This window comes from Onychostoma macrolepis, chromosome 07, assembly GCF_012432095.1.
Source record: "Onychostoma macrolepis isolate SWU-2019 chromosome 07, ASM1243209v1, whole genome shotgun sequence".
In the NCBI taxonomy this organism is placed as follows: domain Eukaryota; kingdom Metazoa; phylum Chordata; class Actinopteri; order Cypriniformes; family Cyprinidae; genus Onychostoma; species Onychostoma macrolepis.
The window spans coordinates 38,304,723-38,328,919 of NC_081161.1; the positions used below are offsets into that span (position 1 = coordinate 38,304,723).

At 33.9% G+C, this 24,197-nt stretch overlaps 5 protein-coding genes across 7 annotated transcripts; all 5 read left to right on the top strand.

Annotated features, from left to right (window-relative positions):
• Window positions 1-1,572: 1,572 nt before the first annotated feature.
• Window positions 1,573-8,289, top strand: LOC131543270 (uncharacterized). The gene is made up of 7 exons (XM_058780453.1): window positions 1,573-1,700; window positions 1,789-2,136; window positions 2,227-2,577; window positions 5,614-5,724; window positions 5,842-5,894; window positions 5,986-6,089; window positions 8,082-8,289. Exons 1-7 carry the CDS (start codon window positions 1,652-1,654, stop codon window positions 8,140-8,142), a joined length of 1,077 nt encoding a protein of 358 aa, XP_058636436.1. The 5' UTR covers window positions 1,573-1,651; the 3' UTR covers window positions 8,143-8,289.
• Window positions 8,189-10,012, top strand: LOC131543867 (uncharacterized). Its single transcript, XM_058781682.1, has 5 exons — window positions 8,189-8,227; window positions 8,492-8,858; window positions 9,160-9,267; window positions 9,473-9,525; window positions 9,659-10,012. Exons 1-5 carry the CDS (start codon window positions 8,189-8,191, stop codon window positions 9,785-9,787), a joined length of 696 nt encoding a protein of 231 aa, XP_058637665.1. The 3' UTR covers window positions 9,788-10,012.
• Window positions 10,013-14,479: 4,467 nt separating this feature from the next.
• On the top strand, window positions 14,480-16,697 carry LOC131544321 (uncharacterized). Of its 2 annotated transcripts, none has more exons than XM_058782454.1 (6): window positions 14,480-14,545; window positions 14,644-14,997; window positions 15,088-15,438; window positions 15,802-15,909; window positions 16,054-16,118; window positions 16,227-16,697. In XM_058782454.1, the coding sequence occupies exons 1-6, from the start codon at window positions 14,500-14,502 to the stop codon at window positions 16,341-16,343; spliced, it is 1,041 nt and encodes a 346-aa protein (XP_058638437.1). In that variant the 5' UTR covers window positions 14,480-14,499; the 3' UTR covers window positions 16,344-16,697. The 2 variants fall into 2 exon arrangements, with proteins under 2 accessions (XP_058638437.1, XP_058638438.1); XM_058782455.1 differs by having other exon boundaries at window positions 14,647-14,997.
• Window positions 16,698-18,086: 1,389 nt separating this feature from the next.
• On the top strand, window positions 18,087-20,903 carry LOC131544407 (uncharacterized). The gene is given in 8 exon segments (XM_058782578.1): window positions 18,087-18,132; window positions 18,231-18,581; window positions 18,672-18,957; window positions 18,959-18,981; window positions 18,984-19,019; window positions 19,377-19,488; window positions 19,630-19,690; window positions 19,799-20,903. Coding segments are annotated over 8 exon segments (1,032 nt in total). The 3' UTR covers window positions 19,916-20,903.
• A 111-nt stretch (window positions 20,904-21,014) lies between these two features.
• LOC131544423 (prostaglandin F2 receptor negative regulator-like) lies at window positions 21,015-23,527 on the top strand. Of its 2 annotated transcripts, none has more exons than XM_058782604.1 (6): window positions 21,015-21,707; window positions 21,807-22,157; window positions 22,248-22,598; window positions 22,783-22,896; window positions 22,979-23,049; window positions 23,156-23,527. In XM_058782604.1, exons 1-6 carry the CDS (start codon window positions 21,662-21,664, stop codon window positions 23,234-23,236), a joined length of 1,014 nt encoding a protein of 337 aa, XP_058638587.1. In that variant the 5' UTR covers window positions 21,015-21,661; the 3' UTR covers window positions 23,237-23,527. The 2 variants fall into 2 exon arrangements, with proteins under 2 accessions (XP_058638587.1, XP_058638588.1); XM_058782605.1 differs by having other exon boundaries at window positions 22,254-22,598.
• The last annotated feature ends 670 nt before the right edge of the window (window positions 23,528-24,197 follow it).

Below are 24,197 nucleotides of genomic sequence, written 5' to 3' on the forward strand. Positions count from 1 at the left end.
AGTGGTGCTTCTCCCCACCCTAGCCCTGCTCTTCCTTTCTGGACTCTGCCGACAATCTCTTGATGTTGCAAACGACTGACGGCTTGGTCAACCTCAATTTAGGCATTCCACTTCCGGCCTGTCAGAACCTTAGGGTTTGCGTTCCTTACAGCCTGGTCCGCGGACTCTCTCAACTCAAGAACAAGTCTGGTCTTTTCCTGTTTGTATCCCAAACTGATGGATTGGAGCGGCAGCTGGAGGGTGTTCCTTCCGAAGAGGCCCGTTTCAAAGAGGCACCGTGGCAGCCCCAACCACTTTCGGATGAATGCATTGGCTTTTCCATCCATCTTACTTGCGGTGGATGAGGGGATCTCACTCATTTTCAGTGGCCACATCACCCTCCTGTAGAGCGTCTACCAATCCTAACCTTAACCTAAGTCTACTAATACTCTAATGAGTGTTATAAATAATCATAATCTTAAAAGTTATAACCACAAATGCGTAAGTATTATAATTGTTGTTATGATTATTTATAAGATGATATAACATATTATAAGTTTTTTTTATAATGCATTATGCATTCATTATAATGCCTTAAGAATACTCTTATAATGTATTATAAATATGGGCTTCATAGAAAGTGTTCACAAATTTTTTAAAGAATGTCACATCATGTAGTCTCAGCTGCAAGACAAAGTTGATCTCAGGGCTGTTTACAGTTGACAAAGTGATTAAGGAAAGACATCTATTACTGTCTTTTGTAGATTTTTTTTATGCTGTTGTCTTAAAGGGCAATAGGAGTGTGTGGTCATCATGTAATTCAATGTCTAAATGTACATTATTATGTCTTAATTGTACACATTAAAACATGAAAAAATAAAAAATAAATTGTGAGTTTACAATAATTTACCATTAAATTCAGCACCATGGAGAGGGGCAACATTTTGCAAATGAGGAAAAAAATCTTTCAGTCCAAACTGCTTTCCATCAATAGACAAAAAAAACGGTGTTGATAAGTGTTAATAACTGTTATTAAAAACAACCCAAAAATGACCCAAACATGGGAAAAAAAATATAGTAGATATAGTATGTATGTACTTGTATATAGTATGTGTGCAGCATTATGCAAATATACTGAAATGTACTACTAGTCACCTCCAGGTGATGGCAGTCAGATAACATTAATGCACACAAACACAGGTATGCAGATATACTCTTTATCCACTATAAACATTTGTTAGCAATACCATACAATAGCTTCCATTTGTGAACCTATGATCTTTATACAACTCTTCTTCAAATGTTTGTTTTCTTTCTTCTTCCTCTTATAGACTGCTCTGATGTTTTTGTACCACATTGTTACAATCATTTTATATTATAGTTAATATATCATAAAATATTGTAACATATTTACTGAAATTTTTGCATGGCGTCACCCTACACACCTCTCTAAATTTCATTCATCTGGCCTGCTGGCAAGATCAGATGTTTACTAGTTGCAGCTGTTTACATACTATACTTAGCAGCTTACTTCAGGAAACGGGCAGGAATTTGTGCAGCAGAGAACCAATACAGTCACATGATGAAGTCATACTGTACCTCAGAGAGCAAACTGATTCATAGACTCAGAACCTCGTGTAGCCAGAAGCTCAAGACTCAGGAAGAAGATAAAATGAATAATAACATCTACATGATACTCTTTCTTTTTCTTCATGAAGTCTGTAAGTACAAAATATTACATCATTCAGTCATTCTTTTCCTAATCATCTACGTCATTTTTGTATACTATGTTAATAATTATTCCAACAGGTGAACATAACTGCAATGTTGCTCAAGTGGATCAGGTTTTAACTGTAAAAGAGGGAGGCAATGTATCGTTACCTTGTCTTATTTTAGATGGTCAGTTACACCGAGCACTATGGTATAAACAGGTTCTTGGAGAGAAACCTGTCTTAATAGTGTCATCATATCACCACTCTCAACCGAATGAATTTTCTCCTGATTTTGAAGCAAATCATTTTCATGCAGTGAGAAAAGATGATATCTTTAACTTAACCATCCTGAGGACCTTGAAATCTGATTCAGGCACATATTTCTGTGGCGCTGCCTTTGCTAATATTATTTCCTTCAGCACTGGAACTGTTTTGCTGGTTAAAGGTGAGGGTTTTGATATTGATATAAACTTTTTTAAGATGGACGATTCCTTTTATTGTCATGTTATATGTATTTTAATTTTTTTCCTTATAGGTTCAGATATCAAACCTGCTGTTTTTCAACAGCCTGTGCTTGGTGTTATGAAGCCAGGAAGCAATGTGACTCTGCAGTGCACAGTAGAGGCGAAGATGTGTGAGAAAGGAGTACAGCTAGTCTACTGGTACAGACGCAGTTCAGACACAATCCATCCAGGAATGATTTATACTCATGGAAACATCAAAAATGAGTGTGGAAAGAACTCTATAGTCTCCATTCATACGCAGAGCTGTCTGTACAACCTCCCCAAGATGAATGTTGGTCTCTCTGATGCTGGACTATACTACTGTGCTGTGGTAACTTGTGATGAAGTTTTATTTGGAAATGGCACAACATTGATCATTGAAGGTAAATGCATTTTGTTTGTGAAATATAATTTTTTAGCAGACACATTTATCCAAAGCGACTTAGGAAGTAGAAGTATTGCAAGCAGTTTACTATATGAAAAATATACATAATACCAAGTTTCAAAGATGAGATAGATTAGTCCAAATGCTTTTAAAAAAAAAATATATATATATATATATATATGTAGTCATGGCCAAAAATATCGGCACCCTTGGTAAACATGATCAAAGAAAGCTTTGCAAATTAATATGCATTGTTAATCCTTTTGATATTTTATTTTAAAAATTCACAACAATCTAACTTTTCATTGGATAATAAGAATTTAAAATGGGGGGAAATATCATTATGAAATAAATGTTTTTCTCAAATACACGTTGGACACAATTATTGGCACCCCTAGAAATTCTTATGTGTAAAATATCTCTGAAGTATATTCCCATTCATATTCACAATTTTGAGCACTCCAGGCTGATTATGAACATGAAATTATCCAGCCATGGCTTCCTGTTTCACAGAAATATAAATAGGAGGGAAAACAAAGCCCAAATTCCCTTAATCATTCATCACAATGAGAAAAACAAAAGAATATATTTCTGATGTGCAGCAAAAAGATAACTGAGCTTCACAAACTAGGGAAGTGGCTTTAAGAAAAGAGCTAGAGCAGTGAAAATTCCCATTTCCACCATCAGGGCAATAATTAAGAATTTACAATCAACATAAAATGTTATGAAACTGCCTGGAAGAGGACGTGTGAGTCTATATCGTCCTAATGCACGATGAGAAGGAGAGTTTGAGTGGCTAAAGATTCTCCAAGGAGCACAGCTGGAGAATTGCAGAAAATAGTTGAGTCTCGGGGTCTGAGGGGACTGGCTTCTATGGTCGGATGAAACTAAAAAATGAGCTTTTTAGCAGCAAACACTCAAGATGGGTTTGGTGAACACAGGGATAAAAAGTACCCCATGTGTACAATGAAATATACTGCTGTATTTATGATGTTGTGGGCCTATATTTCTGCTGGAGGTCCTGGACATCTTGTTTAGACACACAGCATCATGGATTCTATCAAATACCAACAGATAAAAAATCAATAAGTGACTGACTCTGTTAGAAATCTTATAATGGGCCATGTTTGGATCTTCCAACCCTACAATAATCCAAACACAAACCTCAAAAACTACACAAAAATGGGTCACTGAGCACAAAACCAAGCTTCTTCTATGGCCATTCCAGTCCTCTGACCTGAACCCTGTAGAAAATGAGTGGTGCACTGAAGAGAAGGAGCACCAACATGGAGCTGGGAATCTAAAGGGTCTGGAGTGATTCTGGATGAAGGAATGGTCTCTGATCTCTTGCCAGGTGTTCTCTAACCTCATCAGGCATTATAGGAGAACATTTAGAGCTGTTAAACTGGCAAATGGAGGTTTCAAAAAGTATTGAATAAAAGGGTGCCGTTAATTGTGGCCAATGTGTATTAGAGAAAAAAAACATTTATTTCATAATGATATTTCCATTTTAAATTCTTATTATCCAATAAAAGGTTAGATTTTTCAAAAGGATTAACAATGCAGATTAATTTTCACAGCCTTCTTTGACCATATTTACCATATTATTTATTTTTGGCCATGACTGTATATATTAGGGCTGCAACAACGAATCGATTAAATCGATAAAAATCGATTACTAAAAGCGTTGGCAACGAATTTCATAATCGATTCGTTGTGTCGCGCGACGCGGAGACGTTTGATTATTAAAAAAAAAAAAAACTTTAGTTGAGCGCGGAGCGGAGTGAACACACTCGGTCTCTCTCGCGCACGGATGCTAGCAGAGTTTGGCGCCTCATAAATAAAAACAAAAAGTAAAAAAAAAAAAAAAAAAAAAACGAGCGGAGGTAGAGGAAAGATACATGGCGGAGGCAGAGAAATCCGTGCGACCCAAGTCATCCAAGGTGTGGGAGCAGGGGCGGCGTTTGCGTATGGCAGAGTATGGCAGTTGCCATACCCTAGCCCAGTCAGGTGCTGTGAACAATTATCCAAACTTGAGTCGCTTATAATTCGTTTTTATTATTTTAAATCAGAGAGTTTTAAAAATAGTAAACCAATGATAAGCATTAAAATAACTTGTCAGTAAAACTTCGTAACGCCATTGGATCATCGAGCTCTCAGCGAGACCTCGTAACTTCACCCCGCCTCCGTTCAGATTGACGCGCCGCGCACAGCCTGGAGAAGATGAGATCTCTGCTTTTTCGCAATGCAAGGGTGAATAAATAATTGGTGTTTGAATAGTACAGCGTTTTCTTTACTCAAACACTATGTCAGTAAAGGATAATGTTTTGTGTGTTTGAAGAGTGGAGAAGAATTAGTTATTTGCTGTCTATATACGTTTTAAATATCCTGTGCATTATGTGCATAAGCGCTTAATTTGAGATTTTGGCCAAGTGTATTAAACAACAAGAAAAAACTAAGCGCCCATATAGCTACAATCAAAGTTATATAACCTGTAAAAGTTGATGAAAGCATAATGCACTTAATGCACTTATGCACTGCATAACAGTTACAGCCGTTCTAATGACAGACAAAACACTCCATCTCCGTCATTCTCTGGTCAAAACATTATTAACTCCATTTGAGCTTGATTTTCATATAATGTTAAGTGCAGGTGTCTGATACAATACCAACGCTAACGACGCAGTGTTGTTAAATTATTTAATTTTTGCACTCCCAGATGTAAAGCATACATGTGTATGTTTTTTGTGTTAGTCCATTTTTAATTTTATTTTATTATTATTATTATAACAGCTCAGGGATGTTCAAGGAGCAACATGTTTGTGCACTTTCTAAAGATTTTAGTTCTGTTTTTGAATAAAGGGTTGGAAATTAATGCTTTTTTTTTTTTTTAATCCGATTCATCGATTAATCGAAAAATAATCGACAGATTAATCGATTATTAAAATAATCGTTAGTTGCAGCCCTAGTATATATATATATTTGTTGAACCCACTCCTAAATTCATGAAGTTGCACCATTTTTATTGTTTCAGATGAATTTAATACTGAGAGGTTGCAGTATTTTATTTTAATTGGCCTTGCAGTGCTGTGTACAGTCAGTTTTACAGTCAATATTGTTCTCTGTATACCACTGAGAAAAAAAGGTAAGATCTAGTTTCTTCATAATTTTTGTGATCTTTCAGTTTAAGCGTTATTATTATTATTATTATTATTACTATTACCACATACCTTCTTATCATGCTTTATTTGACTTCTAACAGATAGAACAGCTCAACAAATCCAGACTGCTAATAACGATAGAACAAGAGTTCAGGTTTGGACAATCAGATGTGTAAATAACAGTTAACTTTTATAACTTAATAGAGTGCAAAAAAATTAAGATTGTCCTCATTTCTTTCTTCTAGTACCGCAACACTGATGACATAAACTATGCTGGCCTGAACCTTTCCACAAAAAGAGGTCAGAGAAAAAGGACCTTAGAGGAGACAACGTACTCTGAACTGACATTGTGAGACAAGATTTGAAACTTATTGCTGCTGACTGTCAAAACGTACTATAATATTCCATATTAAGATTAAGATAAAATCTGCCTATGCACGTCTTTGCTTATTCTGCGATGTGTTAAATGTGTTAACATTACCAGTTCTGGGAGACGACGTGCAAAATTCTATAAAAGCATAACCACATCCTGTAAGGGCATAACTAGATGTGAAAGTACTGTGTTCATCACTTGTATAAACCTTTTAACTTTGGCTAATTAGATTTAGGTCAACCTTCTTATTTCATAGGTCATTCATCTCTAACACAATATAGTTACAGTTAGAAAAAAGATCAAATATAATATTTAAACATATACTTTTTTACTCATTATTTGATCAGACAAAAATTTAATTCAACAGAATGTGTTTTGAGTGAAACAGGATATTCAATGCGGGGGAAAAAAACAGGGCGAGACTTGATTTCACAAATCGTGAAAAGTGGTAGGAAATTGGTAGAAAAAGTAGTAGAAAAGTGTTGTTTTTTAGTTACATTAATGTCATGCTCTTCATAATCATATCCATGCAGGCTTATAATTTCCATTTTAATTTAGCATGCAATAAGTTATGTAGTATATGTAGTACTGTGTTTGTTTAAACATTGATAAATAGTGGGTACTAAACTTAATTTGACAAAATATTTGTTTAACCCAGTCTCTAAATTCATAAAGTTGCACCATCCCAATCGCACAATCCCACAATGCAATGCACTCGATTTGACCTTTCGTTTCTAGTGTGCAGGGAAAGGCTTGAAAAATAAGAGAGATTGGTGATGCTGACAAAAACAAAGGTTTATTATTTTTATCTGCGAAATAATGCGCACTGTTGAAACTTGCATTAAAAATGGTCTGTTTTGATTAATGTTGACTAGATGTTTTAACAAAATTTTGAACTGTTTTCAAATTTCCAAGATGACAACTGGACGCCATTTGCTTAAACATGCAATATGATGAGGTCACGTGACAACAATGTAGCATACTACTATTATAAGCTACCAGGTGATGGCAGTGAGGGATCACAAATAGAGAAACACATACAGAGATATTTCTATCTTGATTTCCAACATATTATGCTCTTGTAAAGTCACTTACACAATATTCTTTCATCAATAATCATGCAAATGCTTTTATATAAAGATTTACAGTACATATGGTCTCCCAGTAGCAAGATGTCATTTGCATTTATTTGAATACTTGAACACAGTAGTAATTTCATAACTCATCAATTTATAATATAATTTCTTTCAAAGGTTTAAAATCGTGGGTTTATAGTCTAAATCTTGAACTAGAAGCTAAGCAGTTCCCCTTAAAAAATTCCATGTAGATCTTTTTTGCTGTTTGTTGCACCACCGATATGTATAAATATGATTGTACATATTGTAAAGGTGTAATATTTTCATCAAATCAATTTAAAATTAAACTGAGTTTGTATGTTTGTGTATGTTTTTTTTTTTTCACGTCACATGTCAGCTTATTGACCTCACTCTGACATGTGCTATAAAGAGAAATTTTCTTTTGTCTGATGTAGGAACTTCATCAGTGTATTGAGTATAAACTATGCAAGTTATTTTATATGTATGTAACTTCATTTATACTCAGTGTAAATCCTTTGAGGCTACAAATGGATATAAATATAATACTTTACAAAACATTAAAGATTATATGAAAATTTAACACATCCGTTAGAAGCACAAGTTGAACAAGGAAATGGGCAATGACTTGTTAGCTCAGAGAGCCAATGCAATGATGTTCTAGTGCTTCCACTCAGAGCAGAGGAAAGGTTTCAGAGAATCTATGGTTGAGCACTGAAGGTCATATGAAAATGTATGTCATTCTCTTCATTCTATGTCTTTTCTTTTATAAACCATGTAAGTATAAAACTACAATAGTAATGGTTTCATAATTTTTATTGAGCTTTCTTTACTTTTCACTATGTCGCCTATATGTCTGCACATTATTTTACAGCAGTGCAATATTCTGGAAGTATTCTGCAGATGGAAAATGTAGCAGTTCAAGTGGGGGATGATGTGACATTTCACTGCTTTCACCCAAAAGACCAACTGAATAGAGTTATGTGGTTCAAACAGACTCTGGGAGAAAGACCTGTTCTTGTAGCCTCTTCATATCATTGGACTCAAGATAGTGTACTTTATGATGATTTTAAAAAGTCAAAACGCTTTAAAGTAGATACAGGGATTGGCTGCTTTAATCTGACTATTCAAAGAACTGCACAATCCGATTCAGCCACATATTATTGTGCTGTTTCTTTTTCTAACATTGTCTATTTTGGAGTAGGAACTAATCTAGTGCTTCGAGGTAAGTGGTCAAAATTTAGGTTAACCTTTTCTGAAATAAGTACAATTTTACAGTCTTAGATTCATAGCATTCCTTCAACAGGTTCTAAATCCAACAAGATTCATATTCTGCAGCAGCCTCATCCTGGAAGACCATCATCAGATGGAAATGTGACTCTACAATGTGCAATCCAAAACGAACAAGAGAGTTGTGGAGGTGAGCAGAAAGTCTACTGGTTCAGACATGGTTCAGGAAAATCCCATTCAGGAATCATTTACACTCAAGGAAGCTGTAAAAACAGCTCAGTCACAGTTTCTCCTACCAAGAGCTGTACTTACAGTCTCACTATGAGAAACATCAAGCCTTCTGATGCTGGGACGTACTACTGTGCTGTGGTCACATGTCGGGAAATTTTATTTGGACATGGAATTAATCTGGCTTCTGACGGTAAGTGTGTTGAATACAATTTATAATAAGCTATATACATCCTAAGCAGCCATTTCATGGGCAATGACTCAGCATGAGTTAATTCCATGTCATTTTAGAGAGCTATTGAACAATGCTAAGACAAAACCTGTCTATTTTTGACATGTTGCACTGTAATGTAACACAGAATACTGTAGTGTGCATAAAACGTTATTGAAATGAAACGCATCATTGTTGATGCAAATCACATGCTTCTTTAATTACATGCTGCATGCAGTTCCAGGACACAGCATGTGGTGCATTCATTTTATTACTTTTTCAGATGAACATAACGTCCAACACATGAAGATCTACATTCTAACTGGCCTTGCAGCACTGCTGACCATAAGCTTCATCAGTAATATTCTACTTTGCATGAAAAAGACGAAAGGTAACAGCTGACTCTAATGTATTTATGTAAATAATACATCATATAAAATACATTAAGATGAAAAATATGCAGTATTTTGTATTATTCAGATCATTCATGCAATATTTATGAAATAAAATGAACACAATTCCTTTTAACCTGCACATTAAACTATCAATGTCAGTTTTAAGTACTAAAAATCATCTAATATTTTATCTTATAACAGGCAACACATCTCAGCAAGTTTATGCTACAGATAATATAGCGTCAAGTATACAGGTTTGTATTACACGGACAGATAAAAATATATATTAAAAGTCAAGTATTTAGACAAAGGTGGCTTAGAAGATGTGCAGCACTTAATGGAAATGTTTATTAAGTATATATATATATATTTTTATTTTTATTTTAGTACCACATGACCTCTGATTTGAATTATGCTGCCTTAAAATTCACAAACCAAAGCACAAGACAGCAGCGAGAGGAGAGGCAAAGACATACAGAATACTCTGGACTGAAATTAAAAAACTCTATATTGTAATACTGTATATACATAGTTGCTAATATTGTTTGCTAACCAGAATCACTTTGAAAATCATGTAATAAATCATATTTGTTATTATGTTATGTTCTGAATAAATATGAAACTTAAATGTTTACAATCAGTCTCTTTATTTTGTAAATCACCACAGACATCTGTCTCATGCTTAATGTGCTTTAGTGTTGATGTTGTACTGTATGTGAATAAAGTGTCATTTGAGCAATATGCCATGTTTGTCTTATTAAAAACAGAAACAGACCCCCATGCTCTGTGTATTTAATTTTTGGGTACCATTACAACATGATTAGTGATAAAAACACAAATTTGTGCTAGATTTTATTTATTTTGAATGTGAATGGTGACAGAATCTGATTAATGTTTGATAAGATGGACACCACAAACCACAATCAATTGCCCAAACTAAACAAGAGAGCTTTAGACAGTCGTCTCCCATTCAACGTGCATAAGACTGTCTGCAGTAACTTTGGCCTATTTTACAACTACTCAGCCCACTCTCTCCCTCCTCACTCTGTGGCACAAGCTCTTCTCATGATTAAAGTCAGAGACAGAAGAAAACATGACTCCCACTTGGAAAATCTCTTCAATTCATTAAAGTCCAGAAGAAAAGTAAGATAAATCTAATGAAATCTGGTCAGGTTAAACACGTGAGTCCAACTAAAAGAGGGGCTGAGTGAGTGAATGACATCATATCCTGCTGAGTGAGTGACAGGAAGAAACTGCTTAGTGTGGAGTAGAAACTGCTGAGGTGAACATCAGCGGATCAGCTTTTTCTCTTGTATTGTATGCTTACAACTTTGATCAAAATACATAATTTGATTAATCCAGAATCATTTTGTCTTAAACAAAATAAATCTTGTGATAATTATTTTATTTAGGGTACAATTATTTTACACAATTGGTTATTTGTAATTTTTTACACATATGTGTCCGTGGACCACAAAACCAGTCATAAGGGTCAATTTTTAGAAAGTGAGATTTAAACATCATCTAAAAGCTGAATAAATAAGCTTTCCATCGATGTATGGTTTGTAGGACAATATTTGGCCGAGATACAACTATTTGAAAATCTGGAATAAATAAAAATATTGAGAAAATCGCCTTTAAAGTTGTCCAAATGAAGTTCTTAGCAATGCATATTACTAATCAAAAATCAAGTTTTAATAGATTTATAGTAGGAAATTTACAAAATATCTTCACGGAACATGATCTTTCCTTAATATCCTAATGATTTTTGGCATAAAAGAAAAATCGATAATTTTGAGCCATACAGTATATTTTTGGCTATTGCTACAAACATAACCGTGCTACTTAAGACTGGTTTTGTGATCCAGGGCCACATATATTGTATTACTGTGTGTTGCATTTTAGATTGTTTGTTGGTTGTTATATTTCTTATTTCTGTACTAGAAGTATATAGAGCAACTGCTGCAGTAATGTTATTTTGAATTGTCCCTGTGAAATAAACACACACATACATACATACATTCATAAAAGATAAAAATAAAACTCCTAAAAAATAAACAAGTAAAAATGGATCAACACCTTTTCTCTCAGCGTGAGCATGAACATGCATCATGGTTTACGTTGTTTCCACCCACAACTCAAGACCCATTTATTTTTCTTTCACAACACTTGCTGCATCAAAACCACAAAACATACTTACGCCAACCTTTGTCTTCACATCCCTTTCCATTACCAAAAACACAAATAGCCCACCCTACTTAAAAACAAAAAACAAAACAAGAATTACAAGAAGTCTCTGAGATCTTACTGTACAGTTTTACTTGTTACATATCACTAAAGTCATTCCTTCATGTGTGCCCCCAGTGTGTACATATATTTCCTTTGTATAAGTTAAACCACAAATTATGTATTTGAGTTGTTTACCCCTCATATGTTGTGTTCTGGTCATTTTGACCCAGAGAGCATTGTCTTTTTCTTGAAAATACTAGTTAAAGTTATAACATTGGACTAAGACTTTGCTTGTTATTGTTCTCAGTACAATTTACCGGCCTACAACAAATTGCATGTAAATCTTTCATTTTGCAATATTATCAAAAAATATTGAACTCAATCTTTTTATCAGCTTGTTTTCTTTTAATTAGCACAAGTTAGCACAAAAATTGGTCGTAGGCCTCAGTGATCTGAGTTTTTAAGTGAATTTTGCGAAGATTATTCACGAATGATGCTTATTTTTACTCAAAAACTGATGTGCATAAGATCAGATCAATGAAGCCTATATGACCAATCAGTTTCGAAAAGAAATACAATTGCTAATTAAAAGAAATTAAAAGAAAAGAAGCTGGCAAAAAGATTGAATCCAAGATAAAATGACATACAAGCTGTGTGAACAGAAAACCAACTTAAGTAAAGGATTTCTAGCACAGCACAAGAGTTAAATAAGTACATAATAAAATATGTACAGTGCATACATTTCATCATAGTTCATCAATTAAATGTTAAGGCAAATGTTAACATTTTTTTTTTCACTTATACTTATTCTGCTCCCCCTGCTGCTGAAAAACAGGAAGAACTGAGCAAGAAGAGCAAACTAACACCATCCAAGTTAGAATATTACAAAACAGATATAAAATTGATTGTAAGAGCTTGATATTTTGTGGTTGTTTTGTTAATATTTTTTGCTGCTTCAATAGAAATAGCTTCTGCTTAGTAATGGAAAAAAAGACAAGACAGTTTCTATTTTATCACACCATTGACACTGAAAGTTACTTTACATTAAATATATGTACATTTCTAAATATAATATTTTGATCGGTGTATGTTTCTTTAAACTATCTTCAAAGAGGTAATATATGTATTAAGTGCATTAAATATAATATATATTATAGTTAATATATATGTATGCATTTATAACATCTGACAAATGCGTAAGGATGTTACATTTTATTTTTATTATTATTATCATTACTTATTATTGATATTATGTGTTACTTAGCATTACAATGTAAAACAGAGCAGACAGATCAGCAACCTCATTTATGAGGCCACAGTGTAGACTGTCGGTCTCAGTGTTGTGTTTGTGGTCAGTGCATGAAAGTGAAAACAGAACGGAAAGATCAAGCACCCTTCAGCCTTCAGTAGATCTCGATCTTAGTGGTCAAAAGTTTCCACAGCGACTGATGTTGCTAAAAAAAAAAGGTGTCAAAAGCAGTCACATGCATTTACACCTTCTTAGACTTAATGCATCACGCCTGAGACTGAACTACAAAGACCTTTGATTTAAAGTGTTACATTTGTTCTCATAGGACACTGCTCTAGTAAAACAAAGCTTTACAGTTTTCAAAAACACAATTTAGCCTGCTCATACACACTAACCTCAACTTCTGATGTGCATGATTATCAGGTCATTGTTTGTGTAAATTATAGTTTAGATCAACATGTGATGTGTCTGCCTATGGCATGCCAAAAATAGACATGAATTACACAAATTTGCATATGCGTAAAGGGTTTAATTTAAAGATGAAGTACAATATATAATTACCAAATTGCAAAAATAACTCTCAGGCGGTTTCGTGTTCAGACAAACAGGTAGTCCCACCTTAAATTCACACCATCGGGTTAAGTCAACATTGCTGTGTCGAGCTACAACATAATGCTCACAAAACACAGTAAAGTTTTGATAGCACCATAGAGGGCCAGTGTTTCAAAATAACCTACTAATAGCTTAATGTTACTTTAAGTTAAAGTTGCTTAACGTTGTCTCAACATGAACTGTTATAAGAGATTTAAACATATTTATTATGCTACAAGTATTTAAAAAAGTACTTTAACATTGAAAAAATCACATACTTCACCTTTAAGTTGTGGTTCATTAATAGCTAAGTTAAATAATAAAATAGATTTAAACCACAGACTCATTAAATATTTAAAAATATAATACAACAGAAAAATGTAATATACTGTATTTAAAAATACAAATACAAATTGTGTTTATTAGTGATTAGTACAACTGCAGAATGAAGAGAAGGTGATGAAGGTAATATCAACATTGGCCCATTCATGGAAACTAATCAAAGATGATCATATGAAATGTTATGTGCATTATAATAATATCACATTTCATTTATTAATTATAACACTAAATATGGTGCATCAAAATATGATATTGCTTTTTTTGTGCTCACAAATCAGCACAACATCCAAGAGGTGTGTAATTTCAGGACCACGGACAGGGATTTTCTGTGTCAAAGGTTGCAGTGCATTTTAATTTGCATATGGCCTGAATCAAACTATTAATATTCAAAAAATAATAAACATTTGTTAGAGGATGACAATTAAATGTTGCCCAATTTAACATTATTTGTCCATATAGTACTTGAAACTATATTTAATAGTCAAATGTGGATACTGGAAAATGAAATGAAAATAAAAAATCATTTTAATTTATGCTTTTTAATAATTTTAGGCTGAAAACAAAATAAAAATAAAATGCAGAAAAGGTGAATACTTCGTCCAGGAATATTCTACATGGATCAATCTTTTTTGCCTACAGAAATAATTTGTGTGGGTTGGAAGCGCTGCATAAAAAACTGTGTCAAGTTCAGGAAATGGGTGATGATTTGCTGCCTAACAGAACCATGTGATCTTAAGGTATAAGTGTATATAACAGTTAACTCTGTGTGAGATACTTTTTTTTAGCCTGAGCACAGAATGATCTGGATGACGATAAAATGGAAAGAAAAGTTTGTGTGATGATCTTCCTCTTGTATGAAATATGTAAGTGTCATTTCAACAATATTGACATAAATTTAACAAATAATGGTAATGCTTTTATAAGGATCATCTGTATTTAAGCATTGTTTGCAATCTTTTAGCAGTTAAGGCAATATATGGAGACATTATACAACAGCACCCAGTTGTATCAGTATATGAAGGAGATAATGTGGTTTTGTCCTGCTTCATTAAAACAAAACAAATAAGTATGGTATCGTGGTACAAGCAAGTCACTGGAGAAGAACCACGTCTCATTGCTTCCTCACTTCTCCGTTCACCAAAAAGCCAATTTCATGATGAATTTAACAACAATCATTTTGATGCTGTAAGAGGGACTGACAGTTATAATCTGACTATTGTGAATGCCTTACAATCAGATTCAGGCACGTACTATTGTGCTTTCTCTTTCTCTAATGTAATTAACTTTGGAAATGGCACTCGTCTGGTTATTAAAGGTGAGTCAGTGCATGTCACCTTCATGTTAAAGTGTTTATAATGATGATGGGGGAAAAACAGCTATTTATGCAAAACATCATCCATTCTAGGAGCAGAAATCAACAAACCCACGAGTCTAAAGTTGCCCAAGACTGAACTTGTTAAATCAGAGGTAAATGTGCCTCTACAATGTTCAATTCAAAATGAGTTAGTGAGCGGTGGAGGTGAAAATCGTCTCTACTGGTTCAAACATGGATCAGAAGAATCTCCTCCAGGATTAATTTATGTTCATGGAAACACAAGTGATGGATGTGTGAGGAGCTCTGAAGCTGACTGTCTTTCACCAACCTGTGGGTACAACCTCCCAAAGAAAAAGTTCAGTTCCTCACAAACGGGAATTTACTGTGCACTGGCCACATGTGGGGAGGCTTTATTTGGAAATGTTTCTAAACACAATCCTGGTAAGTGTGAGCATTTTATTATGTCTTTGTACATGTATTTGGAAAGAGCTTTTCAAAATACATTTTGGTAGAGTTGTACGGCAGACAATACTGTCTTGCAAAAAAGAGCAAATATTATAAATTCAGGTCACTTTTAAATGTATATACTTCTACAATGCTGAATATAAATACAAATGTAATATAAATTCAGGTCACCTATTAAAATTTTAATACAATATTGACAATGTGACTAATCATGGGGGAAAAAATTATATATATATATTTATTTATTTTGGAGATGGCATTTTATTTATTTATTCATTTTATAATTTTCCAAAATACGTGTCATTTATTCATCTTTTCTTTTTTTTTTTTTTTTTTTAGACAACTTTGAGATTCAGAATATACTATTTTACATTAAAACTGGCCTTGCAGCACTACTGGCGATAAGTTTTACCATCAATATTCTACTTTGTTGTCTGAGGAAAAGTGGTAAGCATTTACATGAATGTAATTTTATTTTTTCTTGATCAAATATACTGTAATATTAGTTTATTTTTAAGCCATGTATGAGCAATGGCCATCCTCTTTTTTTAAAGATGAATTCTCAAACTGTTACATCTCTATTAAAAACAGGGAGAAAATCTCAGCAGATACAGACTACTGATGAGGATGATAATGATGATGTGTCAATGAATAAGGTAATTTTAAAAAGAAATAGAATTAAAGCCATTGATAAAGCATCCATAAAGAGTAATAGGATACACTGTTTAATAAATCTTTAATACATCTTTTTTTCTTTCTTTTAGAACAGGGAAATGACTTACGCTACTGTACAAATCTCCACCAAACACTCAAGAGTGAAGAAGAAGAGCCATAATGAGGACACACTATATTCTGGTTTAGCATGCCAACAGCAAAGCTGAAAACTACTTTCTACTACCATATTTGCAGTATTTTGTTTGTATTGCTCTGTCAACACGCGTTTGCTTACATTTTATTCACAACAAAGTATTCTTACTTAAGTAAATCAAATTCATTTAGATTTTTCTGCATTAGCGTAGCGACATAAAACTGCAAAAGCACACTATACAAAGTACAGACAATTTAATCATAAATATTTGTTAAACAATTTTCATATGATCTGCTCTTACTTTCCAATGACCCTCTATGGTCCAGAAATCATGTATTTTTGTACATATTTAATATTGTACATATGCTATATGTGTGTAAACCCGTAAATGTAAAAAAGAGAGAAATGCTTGCTCAGGAAAATAAAGATATAGTACAATTTCTCACAAATTACTGTAGCAACAAACAACATAAAGCCACGCTCCTCAACACAGTTTTCAAAAAAAAGACATTGAAATAACAATGTCATGGTACAATAATTTTAAATATGGTGCCGTATTTTACTATTGCTGCAAGTATTCAAAAATAAAAAAAAATAAAAATCCCCTCCTTCCTCACTGCCATTATATTTATATTGATGTTTGAATGAAAAATAAAAAATCTAATTTCAGAATTTTTCTCTCCCAAAAAACAAAAGTTTTGTTGCACAATCAATAATTAATACAAGTAAATGTATATATTTTTGATGATTGTATATATATATTCAGAAACAAAAAGGGAACATTCTACTTAAGGACGACCTTTAGTCCCATTGTGCTGACTAAGGCAAAAAACACTCATTACGTTCTCACACATGCTTGTTCAGATTAAAGTGTCTATGTATAGTCCTGAGTGGCCTTACCTATTAAAAATCAGTAAAAGACTGTGTTAGTACATATCAATTTATTTTTCGAGAAGAAACCGTCCTAATCAGCTTTCAAAATTAGAAAAGTAAATGATCTAATTAAACATCTAAACTAGCTGATCATGAACCAACACCGAAAAACCAGCAGGTGACAGCAGAGGCTATATATTCAGAGCAAGGGGCTACGTGACCTTGGTTACATTCCAAGGTTTGCAGGTATCTATTCTGTAGCCAGATTTGTAGTATCTAGACAGAGATCAATACAATATAAACTCTCTGATTTCGGGAACATTGATATTGTAAGAATTTGAAGTGTATTTTTCACAAATCCAAGGTGTAAATTTGAGAAAACGGGTGAATACAGTGGCTAGATGGTGAAAAATTGAGGCCATCATGACAGATATGATCCAACACAAGATAGGCTAAAGGGCAACTTCTATAAACTCTCGAAAAACAGAGCTGATATTAACAGATAACACAGACTCTGCATCATATTGACATTGTACATAATAACTATTTGACATTGAATCGTTATCTTCTATTAAATAAACCAGTCACTGTACGAGGCCTAGGCTAAGGAAGCTCTCTGTGAAGGTTGTTTATTGAAATGAATTCAATGGTAAGTGTAAAATACTCACATAACCACTCTGTACATATTCTTTTGAATGGGTTTGAAAAACAAGAATGTCTTACCCAGAAAAGAATGCATATATCATATGTTTATTTGTATTTTAGCATACTGCATGATTCTAATCTGTGGTTTAAAGTGTGGTGTATTTAGAACTGTGTCAGGCCCAGGAAATGGCTGATAGCGCTAACTGAACAGAATCATGTGACAGTGCCGTCGTCAAACTGTACTGTATGTCATGTTACCTACATTTTGTTAAGCTTCTCCTCTAGCCTGAAGAAGAAAATGGGTAAACAACTTTGTGTGATGGTGTTACTCTTAACTCAAGGGTGTAAGTGTATATTTCAATAATTCTATTTAAAAATGTTCTGATATTGTTTCAGATTATTTCTTTTAGTTGTTTGATGTGTGATGTTAATTATTTTACAGTCGTGGGACTATATGGAGACATTATACAACTGCACCCAGTTGTATCAGTTCATGAAGGAGGTCCTGTGGTTTTATCCTGCTTTATTAAAACAAAACAAATAAGTATGGTATCGTGGTACAAGCAAGTCACTGGAGAAGAACCACGTCTCATTGCTTCCTCACTTCTCCTTTCACCAAAAAGCCAATTTCATGATGAATTTAACAGCAATCATTTTGATGCTGTAAGAGGGAGTGACAGTTATAATCTGACAATTGGGAATGCCTTACAATCAGATTCAGGCACGTACTATTGTGCTTTCTCTTTCTCTAATATAATTAACTTTGGAAATGGCACTCGTCTGGTTATTAAAGGTGAGTCAGTGCATGTCACCTTCATGTTAAAGTGTTTATAATGATGATGGGGGAAAAACAGCTATTTATGCAAAACATCATCCATTCTAGGAGCAGAAATCAACAAACCCACGAGTCTAAAGTTGCCCAAGACTGAACTTGTTAAATCAGAGGTAAATGTGCCTCTACAATGTTCAATTCAAAATGAGTTAGTGAGCGGTGGAGGTGAAAATCGTCTCTACTGGTTCAAACATGGATCAGAAGAATCTCCTCCAGGATTAATTTATGTTCATGGAAACACAAGTGATGGATGTGTGAGGAGCTCTGAAGCTGACTGTCTTTCACCAACCTGTGGGTACAACCTCCCAAAGAAAAGTTCAGTTCCTCACAAACGGAATTTACTGTGCACTGGCCACATGTGGGAGGCTTTATTTGGAAATGTTTCTAAACACAATCCTGGTAAGTGTGAGCATTTTATTATGTCTTTGTACATGTATTTGGAAAGAGCTTTTCAAAATACATTTTGGTAGAGTTGTACGGCAGACAATACTGTCTTGCAAAAAAGAGCAAATATTATAAATTCAGGTCACTTTTAAATGTATATACTTCTACAATGCTGAATATAAATACAAATGTAATATAAATTCAGGTCACCTATTAAAATTTTAATACAATATTGACAATGTGACTAATCATGGGGGAAAAAATTATATATATATATTTATTTATTTTGGAGATGGCATTTTATTTATTTATTCATTTTATAATTTTCCAAAATACGTGTCATTTATTCATCTTTTCTTTTTTTTTTTTTAGACAACTTTGAGATTCAGAATATACTATTTTACATTAAAACTGGCCTTGCAGCACTACTGGCGATAAGTTTTACCATCAATATTCTACTTTGTTGTCTGAGGAAAAGTGGTAAGCATTTACATGAATGTAATTTTATTTTTTCTTGATCAAATATACTGTAATATTAGTTTATTTTTAAGCCATGTATGAGCAATGGCCATCCTCTTTTTAAAGATGAATTCTCAAACTGTTACATCTCTATTAAAAACAGGAGAAAATCTCAGCAGATACAGACTACTGATGAGGATGATAATGATGATGTGTCAATGAATAAGGTAATTTTAAAAAGAAATAGAATTAAAGCCATTGATAAAGCATCCATAAAGAGTAATAGGATACACTGTTTAATAAATCTTTAATAAACCTTTTTTTTTTTCTTTTAGAACAGGGAAATGACTTACGCTACTGTACAAATCTCCACCAAACACTCAAGAGTGAAGAAGAAGAGCCATAATGAGGACACACTATATTCTGGTTTAGCATGCCAACAGCAAAGCTGAAAACTACTTTATACTACCATATTTGCAGTATTTTGTTTGTATTGCTCTGTCAACACGCGTTTGCTTACATTTTATTCACAACAAAGTATTCTTACTTAAGTAAATCAAATTCATTTAGATTTTTCTGCATTAGCGTAGCGACATAAAACTGCAAAAGCACACTATACAAAGTACAGACAATTTAATCATAAATATCTGTTAAACAATTTTCATATGATCTGCTCTTACTTTCCAATGACCCTCTATGGTCCAGAAATCATGTATTTTTGTACATATTTAATATTGTACATATGCTATATGTGTGTAAACCCGTAAATGTAAAAAAGAGAGAAATGCTTGCTCAGGAAAATAAAGATATAGTACAAATTTCTCACAAATTACTGTAGCAACAAACAACATAAAGCCACGCTCCTCAACACAGTTTTCAAAAAAAAGACATTGAAATAACAATGTCATGGTACAATAATTTTTAAATATGGTGCCGTATTTTACTATTGCTGCAAGTATTCAAAAAAAAAAAAAAAAAATCCCCCTCCTTCCTCACTGCCATTATATTTATATTGATGTTTGAATGAAAAAAAAAAAAATCTAATTTCAGAATTTTTTCTCTCCCAAAAAAAAACAAAAGTTTTGTTGCACAATCAATAATTAATACAAGTAAATGTATATATTTTTGATGATTGTATATATATATTCAGAAACAAAAAGGGAACATTCTACTTAAGGACGACCTTTAGTCCCATTGTGCTGACTAAGGCAAAAAACACTCATTACGTTCTCACACATGCTTGTTCAGATTAAAGTGTCTATGTATAGTCCTGAGTGGCCTTACCTATTAAAAATCAGTAAAAGACTGTGTTAGTACATATCAATTTATTTTTCGAGAAGAAACCGTCCTAATCAGCTTTCAAAATTAGAAAAGTAAATGATCTAATTAAACATCTAAACTAGCTGATCATGAACCAACACCGAAAAACCAGCAGGTGACAGCAGAGGCTATATATTCAGAGCAGCTACGTGACCTTGGTTACATTCCAAGGTTTGCAGGTATCTATTCTGTAGCCAGATTTGTAGTATCTAGACAGAGATCAATACAATATAAACTCTCTGATTTCGGGAACATTGATATTGTAAGAATTTGAAGTGTATTTTTCACAAATCCAAGGTGTAAATTTGAGAAAACGGGTGAATACAGTGGCTAGATGGTGAAAAATTGAGGCCATCATGACAGATATGATCCAACACAAGATAGGCTAAAGGGCAACTTCTATAAACTCTCGAAAAACAGAGCTGATATTAACAGATAACACAGACTCTGCATCATATTGACATTGTACATAATAACTATTTGACATTGAATCGTTATCTTCTATTAAATAAACCAGTCACTGTACGAGGCCTAGGCTAAGGAAGCTCTCTGTGAAGGTTGTTTATTGAAATGAATTCAATGGTAAGTGTAAAATACTCACATAACCACTCTGTACATATTCTTTTGAATGGGTTTGAAAAACAAGAATGTCTTACCCAGAAAAGAATGCATATATCATATGTTTATTTGTATTTTAGCATACTGCATGATTCTAATCTGTGGTTTAAAGTGTGGTGTATTTAGAACTGTGTCAGGCCCAGGAAATGGCTGATAGCGCTAACTGAACAGAATCATGTGACAGTGCCGTACGTCAAACTGTACTGTATGTCATGTTACCTACATTTTGTTAAGCTTCTCCCTCTAGCCTGAAGAAGAAAATGGGTAAACAACTTTGTGTGATGGTGTTACTCTTAACTCAAGGGTGTAAGTGTATATTTCAATAATTCTATTTAAAAATGTTCTGATATTGTTTCAGATTATTTCTTTTTAGTTGTTTGATGTGTGATGTTAATTATTTTACAGTCGTGGGACTATATGGAGACATTATACAACTGCACCCAGTTGTATCAGTTCATGAAGGAGGTCCTGTGGTTTTATCCTGCTTTATTAAAACAAAACAAATAAGTATGGTATCGTGGTACAAGCAAGTCACTGGAGAAGAACCACGTCTCATTGCTTCCTCACTTCTCCTTTCACCAAAAAGCCAATTTCATGATGAATTTAACAGCAATCATTTTGATGCTGTAAGAGGGAGTGACAGTTATAATCTGACAATTGTGAATGCCTTACAATCAGATTCAGGCACGTACTATTGTGCTTTCTCTTTCTCTAATATAATTAACTTTGGAAATGGCACTCGTCTGGTTATTAAAGGTGAGTCAGTGCATGTCACCTTCATGTTAAAGTGTTTATAATGATGATGGGGGAAAAACAGCTATTTATGCAAAACATCATCCATTCTAGGAGCAGAAATCAACAAACCCACGAGTCTAAAGTTGCCCAAGACTGAACTTGTTAAATCAGAGGTAAATGTGCCTCTACAATGTTCAATTCAAAATGAGTTAGTGAGCGGTGGAGGTGAAAATCGTCTCTACTGGTTCAAACATGGATCAGAAGAATCTCCTCCAGGATTCATTTATGTTCATGGAAACACAAGTAATGGATGTGTGAGGAGCTCTGAAGCTGACTGTCTTTCACCAACCTGTGGGTACAACCTCCCAAAGAAAAAGTTCAGTTCCTCACAAACGGGAATTTACTGTGCACTGGCCACATGTGGGGAGGCTTTATTTGGAAATGTTTCTAAACACAATCCTGGTAAGTGTGAGCATTTCAACATATCTGCCACCTTTGGTTAGCCAAGACAACTCTTTGTGTTTGTTGCTCGGAACTTTTCAGTCGTACAGTGCTAAATTCTAAACTTCTTTGCATGAAAACACTTCCATTTTGTTCATTCTGAATACCTGTGTATGCATTCCTTGATCAAATATTGTTCCTCAAGATTTAGACAACTTCATCATCCAGAACACACACTCACTCTTTGTAATTGTCCTTACGGTGCTCCTGACATCAAATATTACCATCAATATCCTTCTGTGTTGCATGAGGAGAAATGGTAAGTGTTTGTTTGAAATCATCTCTTGCTTCTATTGCTGTTTAACTCCTGTGAGGGCTGACCATTGTCTCATTTATTACAGAGTCTATTAATGCAACAGAAAGCAAATATAAGCAAATCCAGACTACTGATGATGACGTGTCAATAACTGAGGTTTGTCAAATTAAACTCTTCAGATTTAAAACCACTTATGATTATCACTATAATCATCATGTGGAAATAGAAATGATATTGTCTGGAATGATCTTTGATCTTGCAGTACAAGGAAGAGGAAGTGAACTTTTGGTCTTCAGCCGCCATCGTCAAATGCTCAAAGAGTGAAAAGAAATACCAGCTTTAAGGACACATTCAGGTTTATTTGAGTTTGACAAATCAAGACCATGGCAAAACACTGTTGTATATTAGCTTATATTAATCATTAAAAACATAATTTTGAGTAATTCTGCCAATTATTTTTGATAAACAGAATAAATTCTGTTTAAGTAGTTGTTAATGGACTGTACTGTATATATTGTAATGACTGAAAAACCTCTAAATATCTTCCACAATGTTGTATTGCAGTAATTACATGATGTATAATCATTTTCATCTGCTTTGTTCATATAAACAGTAATGGCTATTACCATTTACATTGACACTTTTTTTTTTTGACATTCCTCGACTCTCTTGTTGAATGCCTTTCTGATGTTAAAGCCCGGATGCCTTTGCATTTTCTTTATTATTAGAGTAAAAAACAAACAAACAAACAAAAACACACACACACACACACACACACACACCATGAACACACTCCCGGAGCAGTGGGCTGCTATTTTTTGTTGCGGAGCCCAGGGAGCAGTTGGTTGTTAGGTGCCTTACAGATTACAGATGGTTCAAACTATGGCCACAAGACTTCACTCCTGTTTTGGTGTGACCAGATTAAATAAATATATAAATAAAATTAATTAATTAAAAACAACAACGACAGCAAAATAGTTCGAAAGCAGGGGCAGGATAGCAACACACCACTAGGTGGGAGTAGAGACCATGAGTTTAATTCGCATTGGGACAGCAAGTTTCAGACATTTTTTTGAGTTTGAGGGCTCGAAAGTGGATGGCGACGAGAGCAGGAAGAGTGGAGTGTAGCTCTGCACACGCTGCAAAGGAAAGACAACATGGAGGAATAAGCGACAGCTGTGGTGTGAATGAAGAGAATGAAGGGGGTAGTTTAGATGAAGAAGATGAGTCTAATAGCATGAATATTGGTGACTGGTCTCGGGCTGAACAGATGTCTCAGAAACGTAAAGACAGAGGCTCAGACT